Source organism: Natrix helvetica (assembly GCF_964273705.1).
Source record: "Natrix helvetica genome assembly, chromosome: 15".
Lineage (NCBI taxonomy): Eukaryota > Metazoa > Chordata > Lepidosauria > Squamata > Natricidae > Natrix > Natrix helvetica.
The window spans coordinates 3748179-3770682 of NC_138565.1; the positions used below are offsets into that span (position 1 = coordinate 3748179).

The following is a 22504-nucleotide window of genomic DNA, read 5'->3' on the forward strand; positions in this document are numbered from 1 at the left end:
CTCCACAGTTTTGTTCGAAATTGTCTTCTTTGGGAACCATGAAAGCCCCCAAGAGGTCTTTCTCCCCCCCCCCGGGAATTATTTGTCACTGAAGTGGGAGAGGTCTGCCTTGCTTGAAGCCCCTTACTCTTTTAGGGAAGGTGGAGGTAAGGCTGGGAAGGAAGGGAGAGAGGAAAGGAAGAAGGGAGGGAGGGAGGATTCAGAGAAAAACACAGGAGATTGAAAGAAAGAGAATGATGTCGATGTGAATGAAAAATGGAAGGAGAAAGGAAAGGAAGGGAGGGAGGATTAAGAGAGATAAAATGTGGAAGATTGAAAGAGTAAGAGAGATTATGAGGGAGCGAGAAAAAGAATGATGGGAAGGAGGGAAGGAAGGAAGGAAGCAAAGAAGGAAGGAAGATGACTGATGATGTTACCTAGTTGGGTAATGAAACTTCTGCAAGAAAACAGCCAAGCTCAGAGAGCACTAAGGGGAAGAAAGGACGGAAGGAAGGAAGGAAGGAAGGAAGGAAGGAAGGAAGGAAGGAAGGAAGGAAGGAGATAAAATGAGTAAATTCTATATTAACCTGCTTTGGACAGCTGTGATCATTAATGTCTTCTTGGAATTGTTTTCTTTCTTTCCTTCCTTCCTTCCTTCCTTCCTTCCTTCCTTCCTTCCTTCCTTCCTTCCTTCCCTCCCTCCCTCCCTCTTTCTTTCTTTCTTTCTTTCTTTCTTTCTTTCTTTCTTCTATCTTATTCCAATCCCTTTTTCTTCCCTTTCGTTCTGCCCTTCCTCTTTTCCTACCTTTTCCTTTCCCTCTCTTTCCCTTCTCTCCTGCCTTTCCCCCATCTTCACCTCTTTCCCTTTGCGAACAATCCTTCTTCTCTCCCCCCCCCCCCCCGCTCTCTTTCCCTCCCTCCCTCCCCCCTTACTCTCTGCCTCCCTCCTGACAGCTCTCCTGCACCTCCTTCTTAAGACTTTCCTTTTGACTCAGCAGCTTGTAAGCGGGGCCCGGGAAGGTGGGTCCCCCTGTGGGAGTTTGCACAGCTCCCATCTGAAACCAAGGCCGGTTGCAAGCTGTCGGAGAACAACTGGGGTGGGGTGGGGATGGGGAGAAGAATTGTGGTGATGGGGGCGGGGAGGAAGAGAGAGAGAGAGTCGGGACGACAGCCAGACCCCCAACTAAAGTTTCTCATCTGACCCGATTCTCCTCTTCACGCTTTTCGCTCAACCAAAAAAGTGTAAAAGACGGAAAGTGTAAAAAAAGAAAAAGAAGGGGAAGGAACAGGATACTCACCTCTTGATTGGGCTGCTTTAATTTAGGGTTGTGTGCCTTATGCAAAGGTATAAAATGAGTACAGTCACACACACACACACACACACACACACACACACACACACACACCCAGGTTAAGTGGGTTGTGCAAATGCCCCTCGTGTGACCTTTAGTGGAATTTGGAATCGGTGAAATCTCTCTCTTTTTGATTTTTCAAGCATTATAGCAAACTAAAGGGCCACCATCACTGAGCTAATGGACAGCATTTCTTGGTCTGTTGTGTGGCTGCTTGGGTGGTTTAGGAGCGGGGAATTTTTGGGTGGGTGGGTGGGGGGTATTTGGGGATTGTCCTTCGTTTTTCCTTCCTTCCTCTTCTTCCCATTTCCTTCCTTCCTTTCTCTTCTTTCTCTTCTTCCAACTTTCCAAGCCAACTACTCATTCAGACTCGCAAAGTCCCCTTGTCCTCTGGTCCTCCTTTTCAAGAAAGACAAGGAAGATGCTCCCCAAATCTTTAGATGTGCTTCTCCCCGTTTCCGTGATTACCTCAATTTGTTTTGATGTGTTCAACTGTTGGAGGATTTTACATGGGAGGTGTGTGTGGGGGGGGGGGGGGGGGAAGAGAAGTCAAAAGCCATCAGCGTGAAGGAAGGAACCAAGAGAGATAAAAGAGGAAGGTCGAGAGGAAGTTTGGGTTTAAGCTAGGTTGCTTCTTCTCCCTTCCAAGAAGTCAGAGATGGGAAGGAATCAGTCCAACAAAATCTTTCACGAGGCTCTCGGAATTGCCAGTGGGTGTCACTCTAAGATAAGGAGCATCCGGGCCAAAAGGAAAAGGAAGGGAGCGAAAACACATTTGGGAAAAGAGGAAGAAGATAAAGCTACATGACGCGATTAAAAAGAAAAGGCTCTCTTACAAAGCATGGAAGAACCCAACGTTGGAAGTCACCTGATCTTGACTTCCTGCCTTCATACAACGTTCAGCGTTTGGCACATCGCTGACAAGTTGTGGTTTGGGGTCTTGAGTGTGTGTGAGACAAACTCGAGTTTCTAGTTCAGGGCATTTACAAGCCTACCCCCCCCCCAATTGATTTAAGGGACACTCAGTGGCTAAGATGCTGAGCTTGTCGATCACAAAGGTCGTCCGTTCGGCAGTTCGAATCCCTAGTGCTACATAACGGAGTGAGCTCCCGTGACTTGTCCCAGCTTCTGCCAACCTAGCAGTTCGAAAAATGCCAGTAGAAAAATAGGAACTACCTTTGGGTGGGAAGGTAACAGCTTTCTGTATGCTTTCGGTGTTGAGTCATGCCGGCCACATGACCACGGAGACATCTTCGGACAGCGCTGGCTCTTCGGCTTTGAAATGGAGATGAGCACCACCCCCTAGAGTCGGGAACGACTAGCAGGTATGTGCCAGTAGATTTGCTGACCATATTTAACACTTCTTAAGGAGGTCATTTGAAAGTCCTCTAACCAAGGATGGATGGTCTAACCCAGAGGTTCTCAACCTGTGTTCTTCTGACCCCTGGGAGATCCATGATGTCGTCACAGGGGATCTACCAGACTGGGGAATAAGAAAGGATGCAAAAGGAAGGATGCAAACAAAAGGCAAATGACCCCAAAAAATTAAAATATTTTAAAAATCATTTTAAATTATTAAATGGAATGGTGGAATTGTTGGCTGTGGCAAGTTGACCACAGCAAGTTGACTATGGCCACAAAAGATATTTCAAGGGGATCCGTGATGAAGAAATGGTTGAGAACCAGTGATCTAATCAACCCATCACTTAATTTTGGGATTGTCCACTGGAGGGGGACGGGAACCGGTTTGCAAATTTCCCAATGGGAGATAAACGGTCCCAAAAATGGTCTAGAATTCAGATTGTCAGAGAAAGGCTTTAAGAGCTACAATGATCTAAGGCAGGGAATGAGTCAGCAAGGTTTTTGGACTGATATGACTTTAAGAGGCTGTATATATAAGAGAGGCCCTGTGAGGGCGTCCCTCTCTCTCCCTGTGTGCTTCCGTGCTATAATTGATGATTGATTGCCTGACTTTGTCCAGTAAGTGTATGTATATATTCCTCATAGATAAACCACTATTTGAAAGGCAAACCTCTGTTTACTGTATTTTGCTCCTGGGTTGTCTCAAAAATGTCACAGGGTGCAAATTCTGAGCCTCCGGATCAACTCATTGCAGAAACATTAAAGACCAAATAAACACATCGGGTTAAAAATAAGTTTAATCATCAGGCGAACAAACCAATTTCCAATCCTAAAATAGAAATCTGCAATTAAGTCTTCTGGGTTCTTTTTTGTTTACTTTCGTGGTTCAGCCTTCTCTAACCTCCTCTCTCTTTCTTCCCTCTACGTAGGTCTTAACAGGCTGTGGTGTAAAGGCCTTGAGCCAGGGGCCCAATCCTCACAGGAACTTCTGAACGGAAGACCTCAAGCGCCTTCTTGTATGAAGTGTGATCTGGGAAGGTCGAGAGGTGTGGGTCAACCTAGAGAAGATGAGAGAGTGGGGCAGGGGAAGAGAGAGAAATATCAAGTGACTTCTTGGATCCAGATAGATGGGAGGTCTTACCTTCACTAGAGACATGAGTAATGGCCAATAGATTTAAAAGTGTTTTGTGTTCATGTAATATGCCACTGATACTATATATAAACAAAACCCGCCATCCTGGGCCCAACGTTTGGGAAGCCAGGCTCTGCCTGTCACAAGCCAGGACAAAGGGTGAGTGATGGAGGAGTAACACCTCCTTAAAAAACCTTGGTCCAGCTGGCCCGGCTGGGAGCACCTCGTAAGGGCCCCTTCCCAGGGTTACGGGAGAAGACGGTCAACGGGTTTGAAGGCGGAAGAGGGCTCTACGCCCCAAGGGCAGATCAAGCAGTAGAACCATCTTCTAGGAGAAGGGAAACTCCGATTACAATCCTCCACTGCCTTGTGGCTAGATCCACTCCTGGAAAAGGCTTCAGGAGTCAACCTCCAGGCAAAATCCACAGCCGGAATCCCGGAAGCAGTTCGTGACTATGTACAACCATGTTCTGGTAACTCGTATGACGCAGCTGGAACCAATTGTATCGGCTCTGCCGTTCCATTGGACTATTTCAGCCACGTGGAGAGGAGGGACCTGCTGCTTAGATAGCAGCCTAGCCTCCACCCAGGCCTCGTGCTCTGGAGAGGACACTCCAGCTTTGACCTCCTCCCAGAGCACGATGCCATCGTCTTTGGAGGCTGAAGGATGCCAATGCAACTATATAAACAACTCAAGGTGGCAAATATATTTAATACTCCTTCTTCCTCCTGTTTTCCCCACAACTCCTCCTCTGTGAGGTGGGTTGGGCTGAGAGGGAGGGACTGTCCCAAAATCACCTAGCTGGCTTTCATGCCTGACATGGGACTACAACTCACCATCTCCTGGTGATTGACCCAAAGTCACCCAGTTGACCGTGCCTGAGATGTGACTAGAACTCGCCATCTCCTGGTGATTGGCCCAAAGTCACCCGGTTGACCTTCGTGCCTGAGATGTGTCTAGAACTCGCCATCTCCTGGTGATTGGCCCAAAGTCACCCAGTTGACCTTCGTGCCTGACATGGGACTAGAACTCACCGTCTCCTGGTGATTGACCCAAAGTCACCCAGTTGGCTTTCATGCCTGAGATGTGACTAGAACTCGCCGTCTCCTGGTGATTGACCCAAAGTCACCCAGTTGACTTTCGTGCCTGAGATGTGACTAGAACTCACCATCTCCTGGTGATTGGCACAAAGTCACCCGGTTGACTTTCGTGCCTGAGATGTGACTAGAACTCACCATCTCCTGGTGATTGGCCCAAAGTCATCCAGTTGACTTTCATGCCTGAGATAGCACTAGAACTCACCATCTCCTGGTGAAAGTCATGCCTAAGGCAAGACTAGAACTTATGATCTATAGACAATGACAACATATCAGGGAGGATGGAGGTTGTTGTTGAAGAGAGAACCGTTTGTTCCCCATCTCTCCATACCTCTGCAGCCTCCTTCGCTGCCCTTCCCTGTAGGAAAAAGCCCTCTGGGTGGACCTCCTTCTGGAGATCCTTCCTTGGGGATGAAAGGAAGAACTGGAGGCCAAGGAGGCTGCGGACGGCTAGAGACAGAATAAAGAAAAGTAGGGTGTTGGTCCTGAGAAGATCTCAAAGAGGAAACTCCTCCTAGGAGTCTTGTTCAGATGAGAGCATCCAGGGAAGCTGTGGAGAAATATCAAACTTGGGGAACAAACACCATCATCTTCATCATCGCCAACATCCCCATCTATCCACTGCGGGATGAAGGCCAGGTCTTCATGGATGGTTATGGGCCAAAAACGACCATGTTGGTCCAATAGGGTTTGTGTGTGGTGGTAGTACGTAGGTGGACTTTGTTTGACTTCTCAATCTTAGGAGCCAACTTGCTCAGCTGGCTTCCAGGCTTAACCTGAAGGTGCTTTCTCAAGAGGCAACTGGATGCTGTTTCTCCTTGAAGACACCTTTCGCTTCTCATCCAAGAAGCTTCTTCAGAACTTCAGAAGCTTCTTGGTTGAGGAAACGTCTTCAACAAAGTCCAGTTGCCTTTTGAGAAAAAATAGAAACACCTTGACCTGGATGACCGAGATGTTCCAGAGACATCTTCCATGCCTCATGGAGGATAAGGAACATGGATCCCACCTTCCACTCTTGACCCCTCTGGTCTTCAGAGTGCTGCGAAGGATCAGAAGGAGTTAAGAAGGCACCTCTCCATCTCTTCCCTTTCAATCCTGCTTCCTGCTCTTCAGACGCGACGTCTCCGAGGACTTCCGTCCTTTGGGGATGGTTGATTAAGTCTTCTCCGCCCGGTCCACCTCCAAAACCCTTCATCCGGCACTTCCCAAGGAGGCTTAATGAACCATTCAGACGCCGAAAGGTAATTTCTTGATTGGCACACCAAATCTCCAGCCGCCGAGATAATTGCGGACACGCAGGTATTAAGTCCTCAGATCTCATTAACGCAGATCAGTTGGCGTTTTCCGAATTGGACATCTAAATCCATAATTAGGCTCCTGTTTAAGTAGGCTTGTTTTATTTGGGGGTGGGGGGAGGAGGAGGAGGACAAAGCGGGGGCAGGAACTCCCCTGGCTCCTGATGAATGGAGCAGTCACAATTTTGTTATACACTAGCTCTGTTGTTGAGTTGGGTTGTGCTGCCCTTTTCTTGAATCCTTTATCGCAAGGGTCCTTGGTTCTCTCTGAGAGTAGCTCAATTTGGTTGTTTTCTTGAGGACATTTCATTGGCCAACTAAGTAACGCCATCAGTCCTAGTGGGTAACTTGCTCCCTGTTTGTTAACAGTAGCTCAATTTGGTTGTTTCCTTGCGGACATTTCATTGCCCAATTAGGTAACACCATCACTGCTAGAAGGGAGAGGGGTTTACAGAGAGGAGGAAGAGGAGGAGGAGAGGAAGAGGGAGGCAGAGGGAGACTGCAGGGTCCTTGGTGCCTCCTTGTAATCAAGGAGAGAAGCAACTTAGAACTGAGGAGAAACTTCCTGACAGTTAGAACAAATAATCAGTGGAACAACTTGCCTCCAGAAATTGTGAATGCCCCAACACTGGAAGTCTTTTAGGAAAATGTTGGATAGCCATCTGTCTGAAACTGTATAGGGTTTCCTGCCTAGGCAGGGAGTTGGACTAGAAGACCTCCAAGGTCCCTTCCAACTCTGCTATTGCATTTATATTTGATCACAGAGAGAAAGCAAAATCCTGGCCCAAGATGGACCTTCTTTCGGTTGAATCCTGGTTTCTAGAATTCCTTGGTGGCTACAGATTCTGGGGACACCCTCGGAAGATTCTTTGCTCCCACCAAACTTTTCATGGGCACGATGGCACCAACCTGAGCCTCTACGCGCATCTTTTCCAACTGCCGTCCCTTGTCCGGCGTCTCATTTTGGCATTTTGTTCACACGTTTAAACGCAGCAAAGCTCAGATTTCAGGGCTGCGGCTGCAACTCCTTTCTTGCAACTCTCCCGGTATGGTCGCACACCGCTGGGCGTACGAGCTGATTCACCCATCTTTACAGACCAACCGTTTTCTCTCCCCCCCCCCACCCACCCTCTTTCTCCGTCTTCGCAACCCATCACCTGTCTTCGGTCGTCAACACTTGGCAGGGAAATAACGAGAGATGCTAAATCTTTTATAAGGTCAACACGCGAGCAGCTGTCAAACAAGAAAAGAACTTAGCGGAGAAGGCAACCCCTCCTGAAAAATAGGGAAGAGGGGAAAGGGAAGGGAAAAAAAAAGAAGGAAGAAAAAGGAGAAGGGGAAAAAAAAAACCTCCCAACAACTACTCTTGCTCATTAAGCCCACAGGCCTGGGCCTGGCCCGGCCAGGAGTGTCACCGTTTTGTGTCGGTAATTTGTGGTGTCAGAGGAAGAGGGGGAAGAAGAGGAATTAGGCAGCGCCGAAGGGGCCAAGCCGGTGCCGGGGGAGTCATTAACGCACCAGGAACGGCCTCGGTGCCTAATTGGAACCGCTGGGCATTATCAACCGAGGATTCGCCTCCGCTGCCTGACAGCTTTCAGACCCTAAAAATGATCGTCCACTTGTCAATGTAAAAGACCATTAAAAACAAACCGTTTTGATTTAATTGGCGGGAGGGAGGGGGGTACCCAGGTGAGATACCTCATCAGCTTGTGGGTTTCCCCCCCTTTAATTTTCCATTTCCCTCCCAATGATGGTTTCCTTCTTTTTCTCTCCCACACCCCCTCTTTATTTGCATTCTCTTCTCTCTCCCCCCCCTCCTTTCCTCCTCCTCCTCCTCGCCGTGGCTTCAAATTCTCTTCCTTTTCATAAACTGCCTGTGAGCGAAAAGATCGTGTCTGGGTCCCCGGCTGCTTTTGATAGGATTGTCAACCAAGGAGAAGGAGACAGGTGAGCAAGGCGCTCGGGGAGGAGGCTAAAACCCCCTCCAGACACGGGTCTTGTGCCAGGAAAAAAAATGAGCGAGCAAGGAAGCTTAGAACATCCTAGTTGGCTTCCCTCAATGCAGAAGGACAGCAGTAAACAAGTGGACTTGGGTCACATGTGGCTTTGCAAATCCATAGAAAAAGAAGAGAAGAGAAAAGAAGAGAAATTAGGAATGGAATGGAATGGAAGGGAAGAGGAGAAGAGAAGAGAAGAGAAATTAGAAATTAGAAATGGAATGAAATAGAATAGAATAACAGAGTTGGAAGGGACCTCGGAGGTCTTCTAGTCCAACCCCCTGCTCAAGCACAAGACCCTGTACCCTTTCAGACAAATGGTATATAAAACATGCAGTGTTGGAGCATTCACAACTTCTGGAGGCAAGTTGTTCCACTGATTAATTGTTCTCACTGTCAGGAAATTTCTCCTTTAGTTCTAAGTTGCTTCTCTCCTTGATTACTTTCCACCCATCGCTTCTTATCCTGTCTTCAGATAGTTTGCCTCTCCTTTGTGGCAACCCCTGAGATATTGGAACACTTCTATCATGTCTCCCCTAGTCTTTCCTTTCATCAAACTACACATACCCAGTTCCTGCAACTATTCCTCATATGTTTTAGCCTCCAGTCCCCTAATCCTCTTTGTTGCTCTTCTCTGCACTCTTTCTAGAGTCTCCACATCCTTTTTACATTGTGGTGACCAAAACTGGATGCAGTATTCCAAGTGTGGCCTTACCAAGGCATTATAAAGTGGTATTAACCCTTCACGTGATCTTGATTCCATCCCTCTGTTGATGCAACCTAGAACTGTGTTGGCTTTTTTGGCAGCTGCTGCACACGGTTGGCTCTTATTTAAATGGTTGTCCACTAGGACTCCAAGATCCCTCTCCCAGTTACTACTATTGAGCAAGGTACCACCTATACTGTACCTGTGCCTTTCGTTTTTCTTGGCTAAATGTAGAACCTTGCTTTTTTTCACTATTGAATTTCGTTTTGTTAAATAGCGCCCAATGTTGAAGTCTCTCCAGATCCTTCTGTAGCTTAAGCCTATCTTCTGGAATGTGGGATATTCCTGCCAGCTTGGTGTCTTGAAGGACTAGGGAGGATATGACAGCAGTGTTTCAATATCTAAGAGGCTTCTACAGAGAAGAATGGCTCAAGCTATTCTCTAAAGGCCCAGAAGGCAGGAGAAGAAGCCATGGATGGAAACTAAACAAGGACAGAAGCAACCTGGAACTAAGGATAAATTTCGTGACAGCGAAAACAATTAACCAGTGGAACCGCTTGCCATCAGAGGTTGTAGGTGCTGCATCACTGGAGGCTTTTAAGGACAATCATTTGTCTGGAATTGTAAGGAGTCTCCTGCTTGAGCAGGGGGTTGGGCTAGAAGACCTCCAGGGTCCCTTCCAACTTTGTTATTCTGTTGAAGATTCCGTTTTTAAAAAAAATGGAATCCAGAGGGAGCCATTAAGGAGTAATTTACTGTATCGAATTTTGAAAGACAGTTCTGGGCTTCTCAATTCGATACTCCCGCGGGGACAGTTGACAGATATGAGCTCACCGCCTGACTTTTTTTCATTAAACAACAACAACAACAGAATAACAGAATAACAGAAGAGTTGGAAAGAGACTTTGCAGGTCATCTAGTCCATACAGAAGACAAAACCCCTCCAGGCAACTCAAACCAAACACTTTAGAACATAACGTTCGGGGAAATATTTTGCACTTCCTTCTGTTTCCTTAGAAGGAACGTTTTGTGCTGAATAACGTCGCCTCTGAGAAAAATTCCAGGTGATTTTTTTTGCCCTGGTTGCTGGCGTGACATTCAAACAGGTGACGTTTTCATTGAAATGATCCAGTCTCCGCCTTTCCCCTTTGACGAGCAACTGTCACAAATCTGCTTGCTTCTTTTTAAATCATAACAACAACCATTCATCAAAACCGAATTGCCTCTGGCTTCCGACCAGCCAAAACAACGGCAGAACGCAGATGGGCTGTAAGGATCTCAGGCTTCACTTAAAGACCGCGCCGATTTGCTACGGAACTGTCACGATGTCGGGCACGGCTCGCTTAACTGCCATCTCGCTTAGCGACTGTTCCGAGCTGTGGCCATTAAGTCCATGAGTGCTTGTATTGGCAAGATCTGGTGTATTTTGGCGATTTAAATGTGAATTTACTTAGGGAGTTGACTGACTTACTTCTGCCAACCTAGCAGATCGAAAGCACTGTAAAAATGCAAGTAGATAAATAGGGACCACCTTTGGTGGGAAGGGAAGAGCGTTCCGTGCGCCTTCGGCGTTGAGTCATGCCGGCCACATGACCACGGAGACGTCTTCGGACAGCGCTGGCTCTCTGGCTTTGAAACGGAGATGAGCACCACCCCCTAGTGTCAGGAACAACTAGCACATATATGCGAGGGGAGCCTTTCCCTTTTCCCTTACTTAGGGAAGATGGGATGGCTGCTGTGTATACCGCTTCGCGGGGCTTTTACAGCCCTCTCTAAGCGGTTGACAGAGTCAGCCTCTTGCCTCCCAACAATCTGGGTCCTCATTTGACCCACCTCGGAAGGATGGAAGGCTGAGTCGACCTTGAGCGTGGAGAGATTCGAACTGCCAAACTGCAGCTAGCAGTCAGCTGAAATAGCCTGCAGTGCTGCACTCTAACCACTGGGCCACCTTGCCTCTTTTTTGTTTTTAATAAAGCTTTTTATTTTATTTTATTTTCGTAACAAATAACCCCATGTATACTATTACATAACCAACAATTATATTGTTAAATGTTTACATCAATTTGTCTTACCATCAACTCCCCAAAAACGATTAATGGCTCTTCTGCTCTCCATACACTGTATTTGTACCCATCACTTTCTTCTCCCTCTCTCCTCCTCCTCCTTTCTTCCTTCTGTCGTCCTCTTCCCTACTTCCCCTTCCTCTCTCCTTCTCCTCTCTCTCCCCTTTCCACTCCTTCTTTCTCTCCTCCTCTTCCCCCTCTCCTATCCTTCTCTTCTTCCCTTACCTCTCCCCTCTACGCCTAACTCTTCATCTCATTGGTGTATTTCAGCCTCCGTTTGATGTGGATGGTATCTACACTTCCATTTCAATAGACATCTTTAATTTTAAAAAATATCTTCCTCCTCCTTTTTTAAAAAGGAAAATAAAAGTATGCATACGCCTCGGCTCTTAATAAGCCCTTAGAATAAACCCTTTCCAGGTTCACACGCACCTTCTGGAAATGGGGAATACGCCAAAGGTCCTCCTTTTTCATCGGTGGTTGGAACTTCCTCAGCAAACAAGTGCGAGTCTCGTAGAATTTCCCCCGGCGTTTCTGAAACATATCAAGCGAACACGCCGGACTTAGAAAAGTCACCAAGGAGAATACATACCACAAATATACACAACACCGGTGTGGTGTTTAGTTGGGGAGACAGCCTTGCGAGGTAGGATGGGCAGGAAGGACATGTGCAGAGGGTGCTCTCTGAGCTTGGTGGCTTTCTGGCAAGACGTTTCATGACCCAACTAGGGAACGTCATCAGTGATCGAAGGAAGTGGGACTTTCTCTCTGTTTATATCCAGAAGCTCTGAGCTTGGTGGTTTCCTTGCAGACGTTTCAAGACCCAACTAGGGAACATTATCAGTAATAGAATGGAGTGGAGTTTGCAGGAAGGAGGAGAAGGCCCTTCAGCTCTTCCTCCAGCCTTCGCCCAAAGCCCCCACCAGGAGGCCAAAGCAGACCCCAAGTCAGAATTTCTGCCCCCCCCCTCCGACCCTCACAAAGACCCCGAAAGGGGAGACTCTCTGCAGCAACACAAATATTCATTGCACATATCCATCCCAGGGGCCGTAGTTTGAGGACCCTGGATTCAGTGCAATATTAAAAATGCAAATAATTTTTCTGCAGACCACCAACATTTTCTCGTGGGCCACCAGTTGATGACCTCTTCTCTACAGACATGGTTGGGAAGAATATGGAATATCATTGAAACAGAGTCAGGAGAGCAGACATTTCCAAAGCTGGGAAGGAGAGGTTTTGGAAACTTAATCAGGGGACACAAAAGTTTGCTTCCCATGCTGAATGTTTGGAAACTAAGAAATCTCCCAATCATGGCAGGGGCCTTACAGTATGGTTGCTTGACAGTTCCTCAGAAATACGAGATACTCCTGGAAGGAGATGTAAAAAGGATGCGGAGACTCTAGAAAGAGTGCAGAGAAGAGCAACAAAGAGGATGAGGGGACTGGAGGCTAAAACATATGAAGAACGGTTGCAGGAACTGGGTATGTTTAGCTTAAGAGAAAGAAGGACTAGGAGAGACAGATAGCAGTCTTCCAATATCTCAGGGGCTTCCCCAAAGAAGAGGGAGTCAAGCTATTCTCCAAAGCACCTGAGGGCAGGAAAAAGAAGCAATGGGTGGAAACTAATCAAGGAGAGAAGCAACTTAGAACTAGTGAGAAACTTCCTTACAGAACAATTAATCAATGGAACAACTTGCTTCCAGAAGTTGTGAATGCTCCAGCACTGGAAGTTTTAAAGAAGATGTTGGATAACCATTTGTCTGAAGTGGTGTAGGTTTTCCTGCCTAAGCAGGGGGTTGGACTAGAAGACCTCCAACGTCCCTTCCAACTCTGTTATTCTAAGATTCTAAGATATCTGTTTATTTCTATTTATGCTACATAATTACCCTGCCACACATGCTGGGATCATCTAACACATTTGATAACCAGGTCATTTGTAGACCCCATCTTTCCTTTCAAAGGACATCAAACAGGATGTAAGTAATAAATGAACAAGAATAAAGAAAATCCACACCATTAACTCTAAAGGACGAGTGACAAGAACAAAAGCAAAAGCCCAAGAGACGTTTGCTGATCTTCTTCAGAAAGTAGTTCCATCAAAGAAGAGACCAGTCCATTTAGATAAGAGTTTCTGAACCTTGACAACTTTTAAGGTGTATGGACTCCAATTCCCAGAATGCCTCAGGCGGGGGAGTTGAAGTCCACACATCTTAAGAGGTGAAGCACTTATGTGCTAGTCGTTCCCGACTCTAGGGGGCAGTGCTCATCTCCATTTCAAAGCCGAAGAGCCAGCTCTGTCCGAAGACATCTCCGTGGTCATGTGGCCGGCATGACTCAACACCGAAGGCGCACGGAACGCTGTTCCCTTCCCACCAAAGGTGGTCCCTATTTTTCTACTTGCATTTTTTACGTGCTTTCGAACTGCTAGGTTGGCAGAAGCTGGGACGACTAACGAGAGCTCACTCCGTTACGCAGTGCTGGGGATTCGAATCGCCCAAACTGCCGATCTTTCTGATTGACAAGCTCAGTGTCTTAGCCACTGAGCCACTGCGTCCCTCCACACATCTTAGGGTTCCTAAGATTGAGAAGCTGTGATATAGGGATGTCTTCCCTACATCGGGATGAACCAGCTTACGGATGGAGAACCTGTGCAATACAAGAGAAAGGTCTTGAGAAAGGGGTCAGCGAACTGAAAGGCCTTCTCAAAGTCATCTCACCTTCTGTTTCTTCTCGGCTTTCTCAGCTTTGATGACCGCCCTCTGCTCGTCCATCCAAATCTCTCTGTATTTGTGCTGCAGAAGATCGAAGAAAGGCGTCGAGGGCCTGAAAAAGATTTTGGAAGGAAAGTGACGACGACATCGTCCTGTCCGTAACCGCAGCCCACACGAATGCAGTGAGTTTGATCTTGGAATCATCCAACCCCTGAAATTCCCTTCGCTGCATCTTACTCAGGAAATCTTCTCGGCCAGGTCCACGGACTTCAAACGATGGGACTTTGACTCCGTCGGCCAAGTTATTACCCTGTTTCCTCCAAAAGAAGACCTCCCCGGATAATCAGGCTTTTGAGCGCATGCGCTAAAATAAGCCCTCCCTGAAAATATTGCAACACAGCAGCAGCCATGAGGTGGCCACGCTCGCCGCTTCCTACACCCCAAAAATAATAAGACCTCCCCGAAAATAAGGCCAAGCGCTTATTTCGGGGGGATCAAAAGAAAATAAGACCCTGTCTTGTTTTGTTCCTTCTTTCTACTCCTTGTCCCCCCCCCCTCCAGTTTTAATTTCACTTGATACACAGAGATGTCTACTTTTATCTCAAATACTTAGTAAGAGCAAAAGGGACACCTGGTATGGATTCGTTCGTTCGTTCATTTACGTATTTTAATTGGAGAATGCGGGAACAAATTCCTCCTGATTTTTGATTGCCCTAAACGAATGTTCCTCTCCTCCTACAAACACTCTTAACCTACCAACAGTCTGGCTGCTGAGCTTGAGGCATTTCCATGCGGCCAAGTAGGTTGTTGATTTCCCAATCCCAAAAGACCACGTGACAAAGTGTTGAACCATCCCTTGCGATCTCAGATATCTTGGGCCTAGTTGGGTTCCTTACATTGAAGAAATCTACAACAATCCTACAAATACTGACCATTTGCTCTCTACAAGCACTCTCCGTTGACCAAAGAATGCAACGTCAAGGAAAGCCCTTGAAGACAAAAACGCTAGCGTTCTTTCTCCTCCTTGGCCTTACAACGCAAACATGTCAGGGGCCGCAACTGCGGTTTCATTTCGGCTCTTTTCTGCACGCATGTAAATAGCTGCCCTTCTCCTCTTTCACCCCACAGCTTATTCTGCTCCTGGCGTGACTTTTATTGCTAATTATGTCTTGCCACAAGCTTCGGAGAGAGGCTTAATCTCTGCTCATGTTGGCTAATGATGTTACGAGCTTGATCAAGTGCCTATCCGTCCCGAGAGGATGCTCTTGGAGAAGGCTCTTTCCACAAGCTGGAGGGATTTGGTGTGCGGAAGGGGCTGGGCGCCACACGGATCACACCCAGGCGGAGGGGTGCAGAATATTTCTTGGAGCCTGTCCACAATCCCGGTCCACCACTTCCCCCTCCCCCACATTGCCAAATTCTGCAAAGAATGGAAGGGCTGCCAGAAAGAAGTGGTGGTGGGGAGGTTATATCAACTTATTTTCCAAATCACCAAAGGCAAGAAGCAACGGATGGAACCTAACCAAGGAGAGAAGCAACCTAGAACTAAGGAGGAATTTATTGAGCAATAGTAGTGACTTCTCTAGGTTGCTTCCGCATGTTCTTCACCCAATCTACCTTCTCTGGATGTCTGCTGATCTGGGGGGACTGTGACAAAGAGCCAACAATATAGATTCTTCTTCTGGATTGGGTTCCAGATCCTAGCCAAATTTCCTCTATTTATGGATTTTGGTCCTTCATCCAACCTTGGACTATTATCTTGGGGATGTAGTTCAGGCCTTTTGGATGTCTGTCTATCTCCTTCCCATCTATCCCTCTAGCCATCCATCTACCCGTCTGTCTATCTATCTATCTATCTATCTATCTATCTATCTATCTATCTATCTATCTATCTACCTACCTACCTACCTACCTACCTACCTACCTACCTACCTACCTACCTCTATCTATCTTATCTATCTATCTTTCTTTCTTTCTATCTACCTACCTACCTACCTACCTTTTATTGATTCTTTCTTCTCTCCATCCATCCTAGTTATTTATCATTTAGCTGTCTGTCTGTGTGTATTCATCCATCTTATCTATCTACCTACCTACCTACCTACCTACCTACCTACCTACCTACCTATTTACCTACCTACCTATCTATCTTTTATTAATTCTTTCTTCTCTCCATCCATTTTAGTTATTTATCATTTAGCTGCCTGTCTGTGTGTATCTATCCATCCATCCACCCTACCTACCTACCTACCTACCTACCTACCTAACCCACCCACCCACCCACCTATCTATCTATCTATCTACCTATCTATCTTTTATTGATTTTCTTTTCTCCATCCAGACCCCCTTCTCATTAGACCCTCTAAAATGTATTTCTGCACACTTTCAAGAACTGTTCCCTTTCACCAGGCACCCCTTCCTCCCTCCTTTTCCATTTTTAATAAACTCCTCTGCTAAATAATTTTCAAGAGGCAGCAAGTCTTTAGCCGAGGAACTTAAAAACCCTTTTCCCCCTGGTTGTAGCAGCAAAGAAGTTAAGATGAGCTTTCTGGAAATCTTCCTGCTGTCTCTTTCTCTCTCTCTTTATAATGAGCTTCCTTTCGCTGCCGTATAAGTTGTTTTTTTTAAAAAAAAAAATCCATAATGAACTATTAACAGTATTTTAAAATCAAAATTGCAGGAGTTCGAAATGAATGACAAAGTCTCATATATGTATATATATATTAGATAGGAAGAAGTCAGCTTCTCTCGCTCTCTCCTTCTCTCTCCTCCCCTCCCCTTTTCTCTCTAAAAATGGAATCCGAGATGAAAAGGAACAATAGTTATAATTTGCAAAATAGAAAGCTGACACTTTTGGGGGGCGTACATATGTTTGTCCTTGGCAGGTATGATTCGCTTTTGGGGCGAAACAGATCTCTATGGGGATTAGAACACAGCTTCCCACTGACGGGCCCGTCACAGTTTTGCAGCTCATTAAAACTTTTTTTTTCCCACCCCAATTTTAATTTTATTTTCTTGAATGGGGGATGAAATTTCCCAAGGAACATCTATCTTCCATGGGGGCTTCGGAACACGGGGGGTTGCAAGGGGTTTCAAGGGGAAAGCCTTGGGTGTGACAAACCAGATCTTAATTTCGCCTCCCTGTGTGCGGGCGGGCAAAATAATTCATCATCAGTGGGTATTAATTTGAAAGAATAGCCAGAGGCTATTCTTCTTCTTCTTCTTCTTCTTCTTCTTCTTCTTCTTCTTCTTCTTCTTCTTCTTCTTCTTCTTCTTCTTCTTCTTCTTCTTCTTCTTCTTCTTCTTCTCCTCCTCCTCCTCCTCTTCCTCCTCCTCCACCTCCTCCTCCTCCTCCTCCTCCTCCTCCTCCTCCTCCTCCTCCTCCTCCTCTTTCTTAAAATTCCTGGGAAATTTTGTGACAGCAGAGAAAGTACTCAGCTGCAGAGGATGGATGTTGAGGCTGCTTTCGCAAGAGACAGCGGTTTTGTTAAAATTAAAACCTTGGCGGGAGAGGGGAGCTGGGAACAAACGCAGCATCACAGCGCTCGGGAGCAAGGATGTCTCAGCTGCCTCTGAGAAACTTTCGCGGCGGGAAAACTTACAAAAAGCATCTTTTTCCCCCCACACCTGACAGTTGATGCCTGAGTCGATGGCATAGGGTGGGTTTCCTGGCCCAGCGTAGAGATAACCAAGAGCAAACGAATCCCGGCGAAGGAGAATTAAGAGGTAGCAGCGATGGGAAACTAAGTGTAGCTGGAATGAACTTTTTTGATGTTGGGAAATTGCCACTTGAGGCTGGAAGGAGGGAGTTAAGCAGGGAACTAGCCTCCAGTCCGTGCGTGGCCACAAAAGGCAATAAATGTGACTCCCTCTAAGATCCATTATCTGGTTCTCCCCAGGACAAGTGAAAACTAATAAGCTCTTCACAGACAACAACATTCTACGTAGGAGCCGTGGTGGCTCAGTGGTTAGAGCGCAGTACTGCAGGCTACTTCTGCTGCCTGCTGGCTGACTGCAATTTGGCAGTTCGAATCCCACCAGGCTCAAAGTTGACTCTGCCTTCCATCCTTTCGAGTTGGGTAAAAGGAGGACCCAGATTGTTGGGGGGCAAGAGGCTGACTCTGTAAACCGCTTAGAGAGGGCTGTAAAAGCACTGTGAAGCGGTATATAAGTCTAAGCGCTATTGCTCTTTTCTTCTCCACCCTCTTCCTTCTCTTCCCGCAGATTATTTCACTGGCAATGATATAAAACTATCTCTCTTTTTTTTTTGTCGCTCGTCACATTCCCAAGATCACACTCCCACCTTTAACGGCAAAAATAAGCAGCTTTGTTGACTTGTGGAAGAAGCAATTTGTCACTTCTTAACAAGAAGAGAAAACTGGAGTCTCCCACCGGGGCAGCTGTGTCTGTAACAAACCAGTCAGAAGGATCACACGTGTGCAAGAGTTGACGTCACACATCATATCAACCTCTCTGAGGTCCGATGCGAGGGCCACAGGTTGCCACATTGTGTGCCGTTGTGTCGTCGTACTCCTGGTTGGGGGCAACTGAGCAAGTGGGGTTGGTAAGAGAGACCTACCCAGTTCCTGCAACTGTTCTTCGTATGTTTTAGCCTCCAGTCCCCTAATCCTCTTTGTTGCTCTTCTCTGCACTCTTTCTAGAGTCTCAGCATCCTTTTTACATCGTGGCAACCAAAACTGAATGCAGTATTCCAAGTGTGGCCTTACCAAGGGCTTATAAAGTGGTATTAACACTTCACATGATCTTGATTCTATCCCTCTGTTGATGCAGCCTAGAACTGTGTTGGCTTTTTGGGCAGCTGCTGCACACGGCTGGCTCCTATTTAAATGGTTGTCCACTAGGACTCCAAGATCCCTCTTGCAGTTACTACTGTTGAGCGAGGTACCACCTATACTGTACCTGTGCATTTCGTTTTTCTTGCCTAAATGTAGAACCTTACTTTTGTCACTATTGAATTTCGTTTTGTTAGATAGCGCCCAATGTTGAAGTCTGTCCAGATCCTTCTTTAGCTTAAGCTTATCTTCTGGAGTTTTGGCTGTTCCTGTCAGCTTGGTGTCTTGATATGATAGCAGTGTTTCAATATCTAAGAGGCTTCTACAGAGAAGAAGGGATCAAGCTATTCTCTAAAGGCCCACAAGGCAGGAGAAGAAGCCATGGATGGAAACTAATCAAGGAGAGAAGCTTGGAGTCATGAAGGACTAAGGATGTCCGTCTATCGTGGTGGCCAGAACTGGGCACAGTATTCCAAGTGTGGTCTCACCAGTCCTTCAAAAGGAAAGTGGGTGTGGGTGTGTGTGAGAGAGAGAGAGAGGGAAGGAGGGAGAGACAGACAGAGAGAGAGAGAGTATGCAGGCCACTTCAACCATCTCAAATGCTAATCAATGGAAGCCATGTGCTGAACATGGAAGCCCACTTTCTCACAGAGGCCTTTTGGGTGTTTCCCCCCACCTCTTCTTTAGAAACACATGGCAGCCTGTTTGCAAACGCGGCGGCCAGCCGGGAGAAAGGAGTTTGTGTTGCAAAAATCTGGGTTTTGCGCGAGGCAACCCTTGCCAAGATCACAAACCAGTGCTCACTGCGCCACTGACTGGAGGGAGCCCCTTGGGGTCCGCGGGAAAACTTACCTCTTCCTTGTTAGTGCTGACCTTGGTAGGGGCCGTTGGCAGCTGATGAATAGGCTACGATCACACACACCCCTCCAATCAGACTCCGGGGAACAGCCATATTATCTGCTATCGTCCCATCTGTGTCTCCCTCGCCCCTCCCGGCTTTCATCCCTGTTCATAAATCTCTGTCCAAAACTTAAGAGGAAAAGAAGGAAGGCGGGTGGGGGGGAGGAGGAGGAGGAGGTGAACAATGTCATTTCTAAGAGACCTCGTGACAAAAGGAATCTGAATGGAATCCCCCAAAGGGGGATTGCAGGTTGGGGTGAGAGGGAGAACTGCAGAGGAAGCGGTGAATGGGGCAAACAACGCACCCCGTGGGAGGAAAGCCCCCTCTTTGAAAAACCTGGTTATTTCCACCTCAACAGCGAAAAGGAAGATAACTTGATAAAAAGCGATGGAGGAGTTCGAAAAACCCAAAGAACAGGATTGGAAGGGGCCGTGGAGGTCTTCTAGTCCAACCCCCTGCTCAAGCAGGAGTCCCTATACCATTTTCAGGCAAGGGCTGTCTAGTCACTTAAAAACTTCCAGCAATGGAGAATCCAAAACTTCTGGAGGCAAGCTGTTCCACTGGTTAATTGTGCTTGCATCTTTACAATTTATATTGTTTTGTTTGTTTCCTAGTATGATTTGATTGCTTAGCAGTAACCTATGGCTATCACTAAGTGTTTTTATTCTTGATGAATGTATTTTACTCTCCTTATGTACACTTGAGAGCATCTGCACCAAAGACAAATTCCTTGTGTGTCCAATCACACCTTGGCCAATAAAGAATTATATTCTATTCAAGTCTATTCTATTCTAGTCTAGTCCAGTCTACCCTACCCTACCCTACCCTACCCTACCCTACCCTACCCTACTCTATTCTATTCTATTCTTCTTTCCATTATTCTGTTCTATTCTTCATTCCATTATTCTGTTCTATTCTTCATTCCATTATTCTGTTCTGTTCTATTCTATTCTTCATTCCATTATTCTATTCTATTCTATTCTTCATTCTATTACTCTGTTCTGTTCTGTTCTACATTCCATTATTCTAGTCTAGTCTAGTCTCACTCTTAGGAAGTTTCTCCTTAATTCCAGGCTTGATTAGTTTCCACCCATTGCTTCTTGTTCTGTCCTCAGGTGCCTTGGAGAATAGTTTGACTCCCTCTTCTTTGGGACAGCCCCTGAGATATTGGAAGACTGCTATCATGTCTCCCCTGGTCCTTCTTTTCATTAAACTAGACATCCCCAGTTCCTGCAACCGTTCTTCGTATGTTTTAGCATCCAGTCCCCTCATCCTCTTTGTTGCTCTTCTCCGCACTCTTTCTAGAGTCCAAATCTCTTTGTAGCTGGGATTTTTAGCAGGTCCTACACAGCAATGGGGGATCAGCTCCTAAATTTACCAATCCAGAATAAGGGGTTAAACCCCCTTCCTCCCCCCTCCACTCCTTCCTCCTTCCCGGGTTTTTTTTCCTTTTAACCCAAAGTGGCCTTAATAATCCAATAATTATCTTTGATCTACACCCTGATTTTTTTTTTTTAAGTGGGGGAATAAATGCCCGCAGGCCATCCGACCTAAAAGGGAACAATTAAAGAAGATTGGAAACGGATTCTAATAACTGGAAAATGAATAGCTCCCCTCCTTTTTCTCCCCCCTCCCCAGATGTTGGGCAAAAAAAAAAAAAAAAAAACTCTGCCATTTTTCCGGGTTGGGATGGATGTCCATGTTATTTATTAATATGAAAACAAGGATGGGGATAGGCGACTCTTGGGCGGTTTTCCCTGGGCAGTCACTTAACCTCCGTTTATGAAGAAATAAAGCAAATTTGGTGGGCAGCCTGTTGGGAGAGAGACCACTTTTCCCCCCCACCCAGCTTAAAAGCTCTTTGTTTGCCATCCCGACCAGAAATCCTAGTGGTAGCCATGATGTCTAGTGGTAATCAAGATAAAGCTTTATGGCCAGGGGTTCGGGCGGCTAAACAGCCGCCCCGATGCCTCATTTTCATATGGCTGCAATTAATGTTAATGCCTGCGATGAAAATGGTCATTAAAGACCATTTTAAAATCCATCCCATTTGCATATGCAAATCGGTGCCATTTGCTGGCGGGTTGCCTCTTTAATCACCTTCCCTCCCCCCCCCCCGCAAATAGCTCTTCCCTTTTACCTTTCCGTACTTTTTTATTTAAACAAGGGAAATAAAATCTTTAGTACCAATTAGCTTTTTAAAATGAAATCTATCACCGAGCACTTTTACCAGGAGCCAGGAATTTTCCACGGTGGAAAAGAGGCCGTTGGCTGGGCGAAATAATCAACGTTATCTATATATCTATATATCTACTTGTCCATCTATATCTATCTATCATCTATCTATCTATCTATCATCTATCATCTATTTCTATCTATCTACCTACCTACCTACCTCTACCTACCTACCTGCCTCTATCTCTACCTATCTATCTATCTATCTATCTATCTATCTATCTATCTATCTATCTATCTATCTAACTATAACTCTACCTATATCTATCTATCTATCTATCTATCTATCTATCTATCTATCTATCTATCTATCTATCTATCTATCTATCTATCTATCTATCACTTGCTTGCCTACCTACCTACCTACCTACCTACCTACCTACCTACGCATCTATCCATCTATCCATCCATCCATCCATCTATCTATCTATAATAGAATAGAATAACAGAATTGGAAGGGACCTTGGAGGTCTTCTAGTCCAAGCTCCTGCCTAGGCAGGAAACCCTACACCACTTCAGACAAATGAATATCTAATCTTTACTTAAAAACTTCCAGTGTTGGAGCATTCACAATTTCTGGAGGCAAGTTGGTCCACTTATTAATTGTTCTAACTATCAGGAAATATCTCCTTAGTTCTAAGTTGCTTCTCTCCTTGATTAGTTTCCACCCATTGCTTCTTGTTCTACCCTCAGGTGCTTTGGAGAATAGTTTGACTCCCTCTTCTTTGTGGCAACCCCTGAGATATTGGAACACCTGCTATCATGTCTCCCCTAGTCCTTCTTTTCATTAAACTAGCCATGCCCAGTTCCTGCAACTGTTCTTCATGTGTTTTATCCTTCAGCCTCCTAGTTATCTCACTGTTCGCTCACCTTTGCAGGTG

The 22504-nt window shown here is 46.1% G+C and overlaps 1 protein-coding gene across 1 annotated transcript in view; it reads right to left on the reverse strand.

Annotated features, from left to right (window-relative positions):
* Positions 1 to 3472: 3472 nt before the first annotated feature.
* The window catches only part of CFAP77 (cilia and flagella associated protein 77), a 41060-nt gene continuing 22028 nt past the window's right edge, over positions 3473 to 22504 (reverse strand). Inside the window, exons 4-6 of the mRNA XM_081967313.1 lie at positions 13701 to 13806; positions 11417 to 11518; positions 3473 to 3751 (exon numbers count right to left, since the gene is read on the reverse strand). Of these exons, the coding sequence (XP_081823439.1) occupies positions 3626 to 3751; positions 11417 to 11518; positions 13701 to 13806 (334 nt within the window). The 3' untranslated portion in view covers positions 3473 to 3625. The remainder of the gene's footprint in view (positions 3752 to 11416; positions 11519 to 13700; positions 13807 to 22504) is intronic.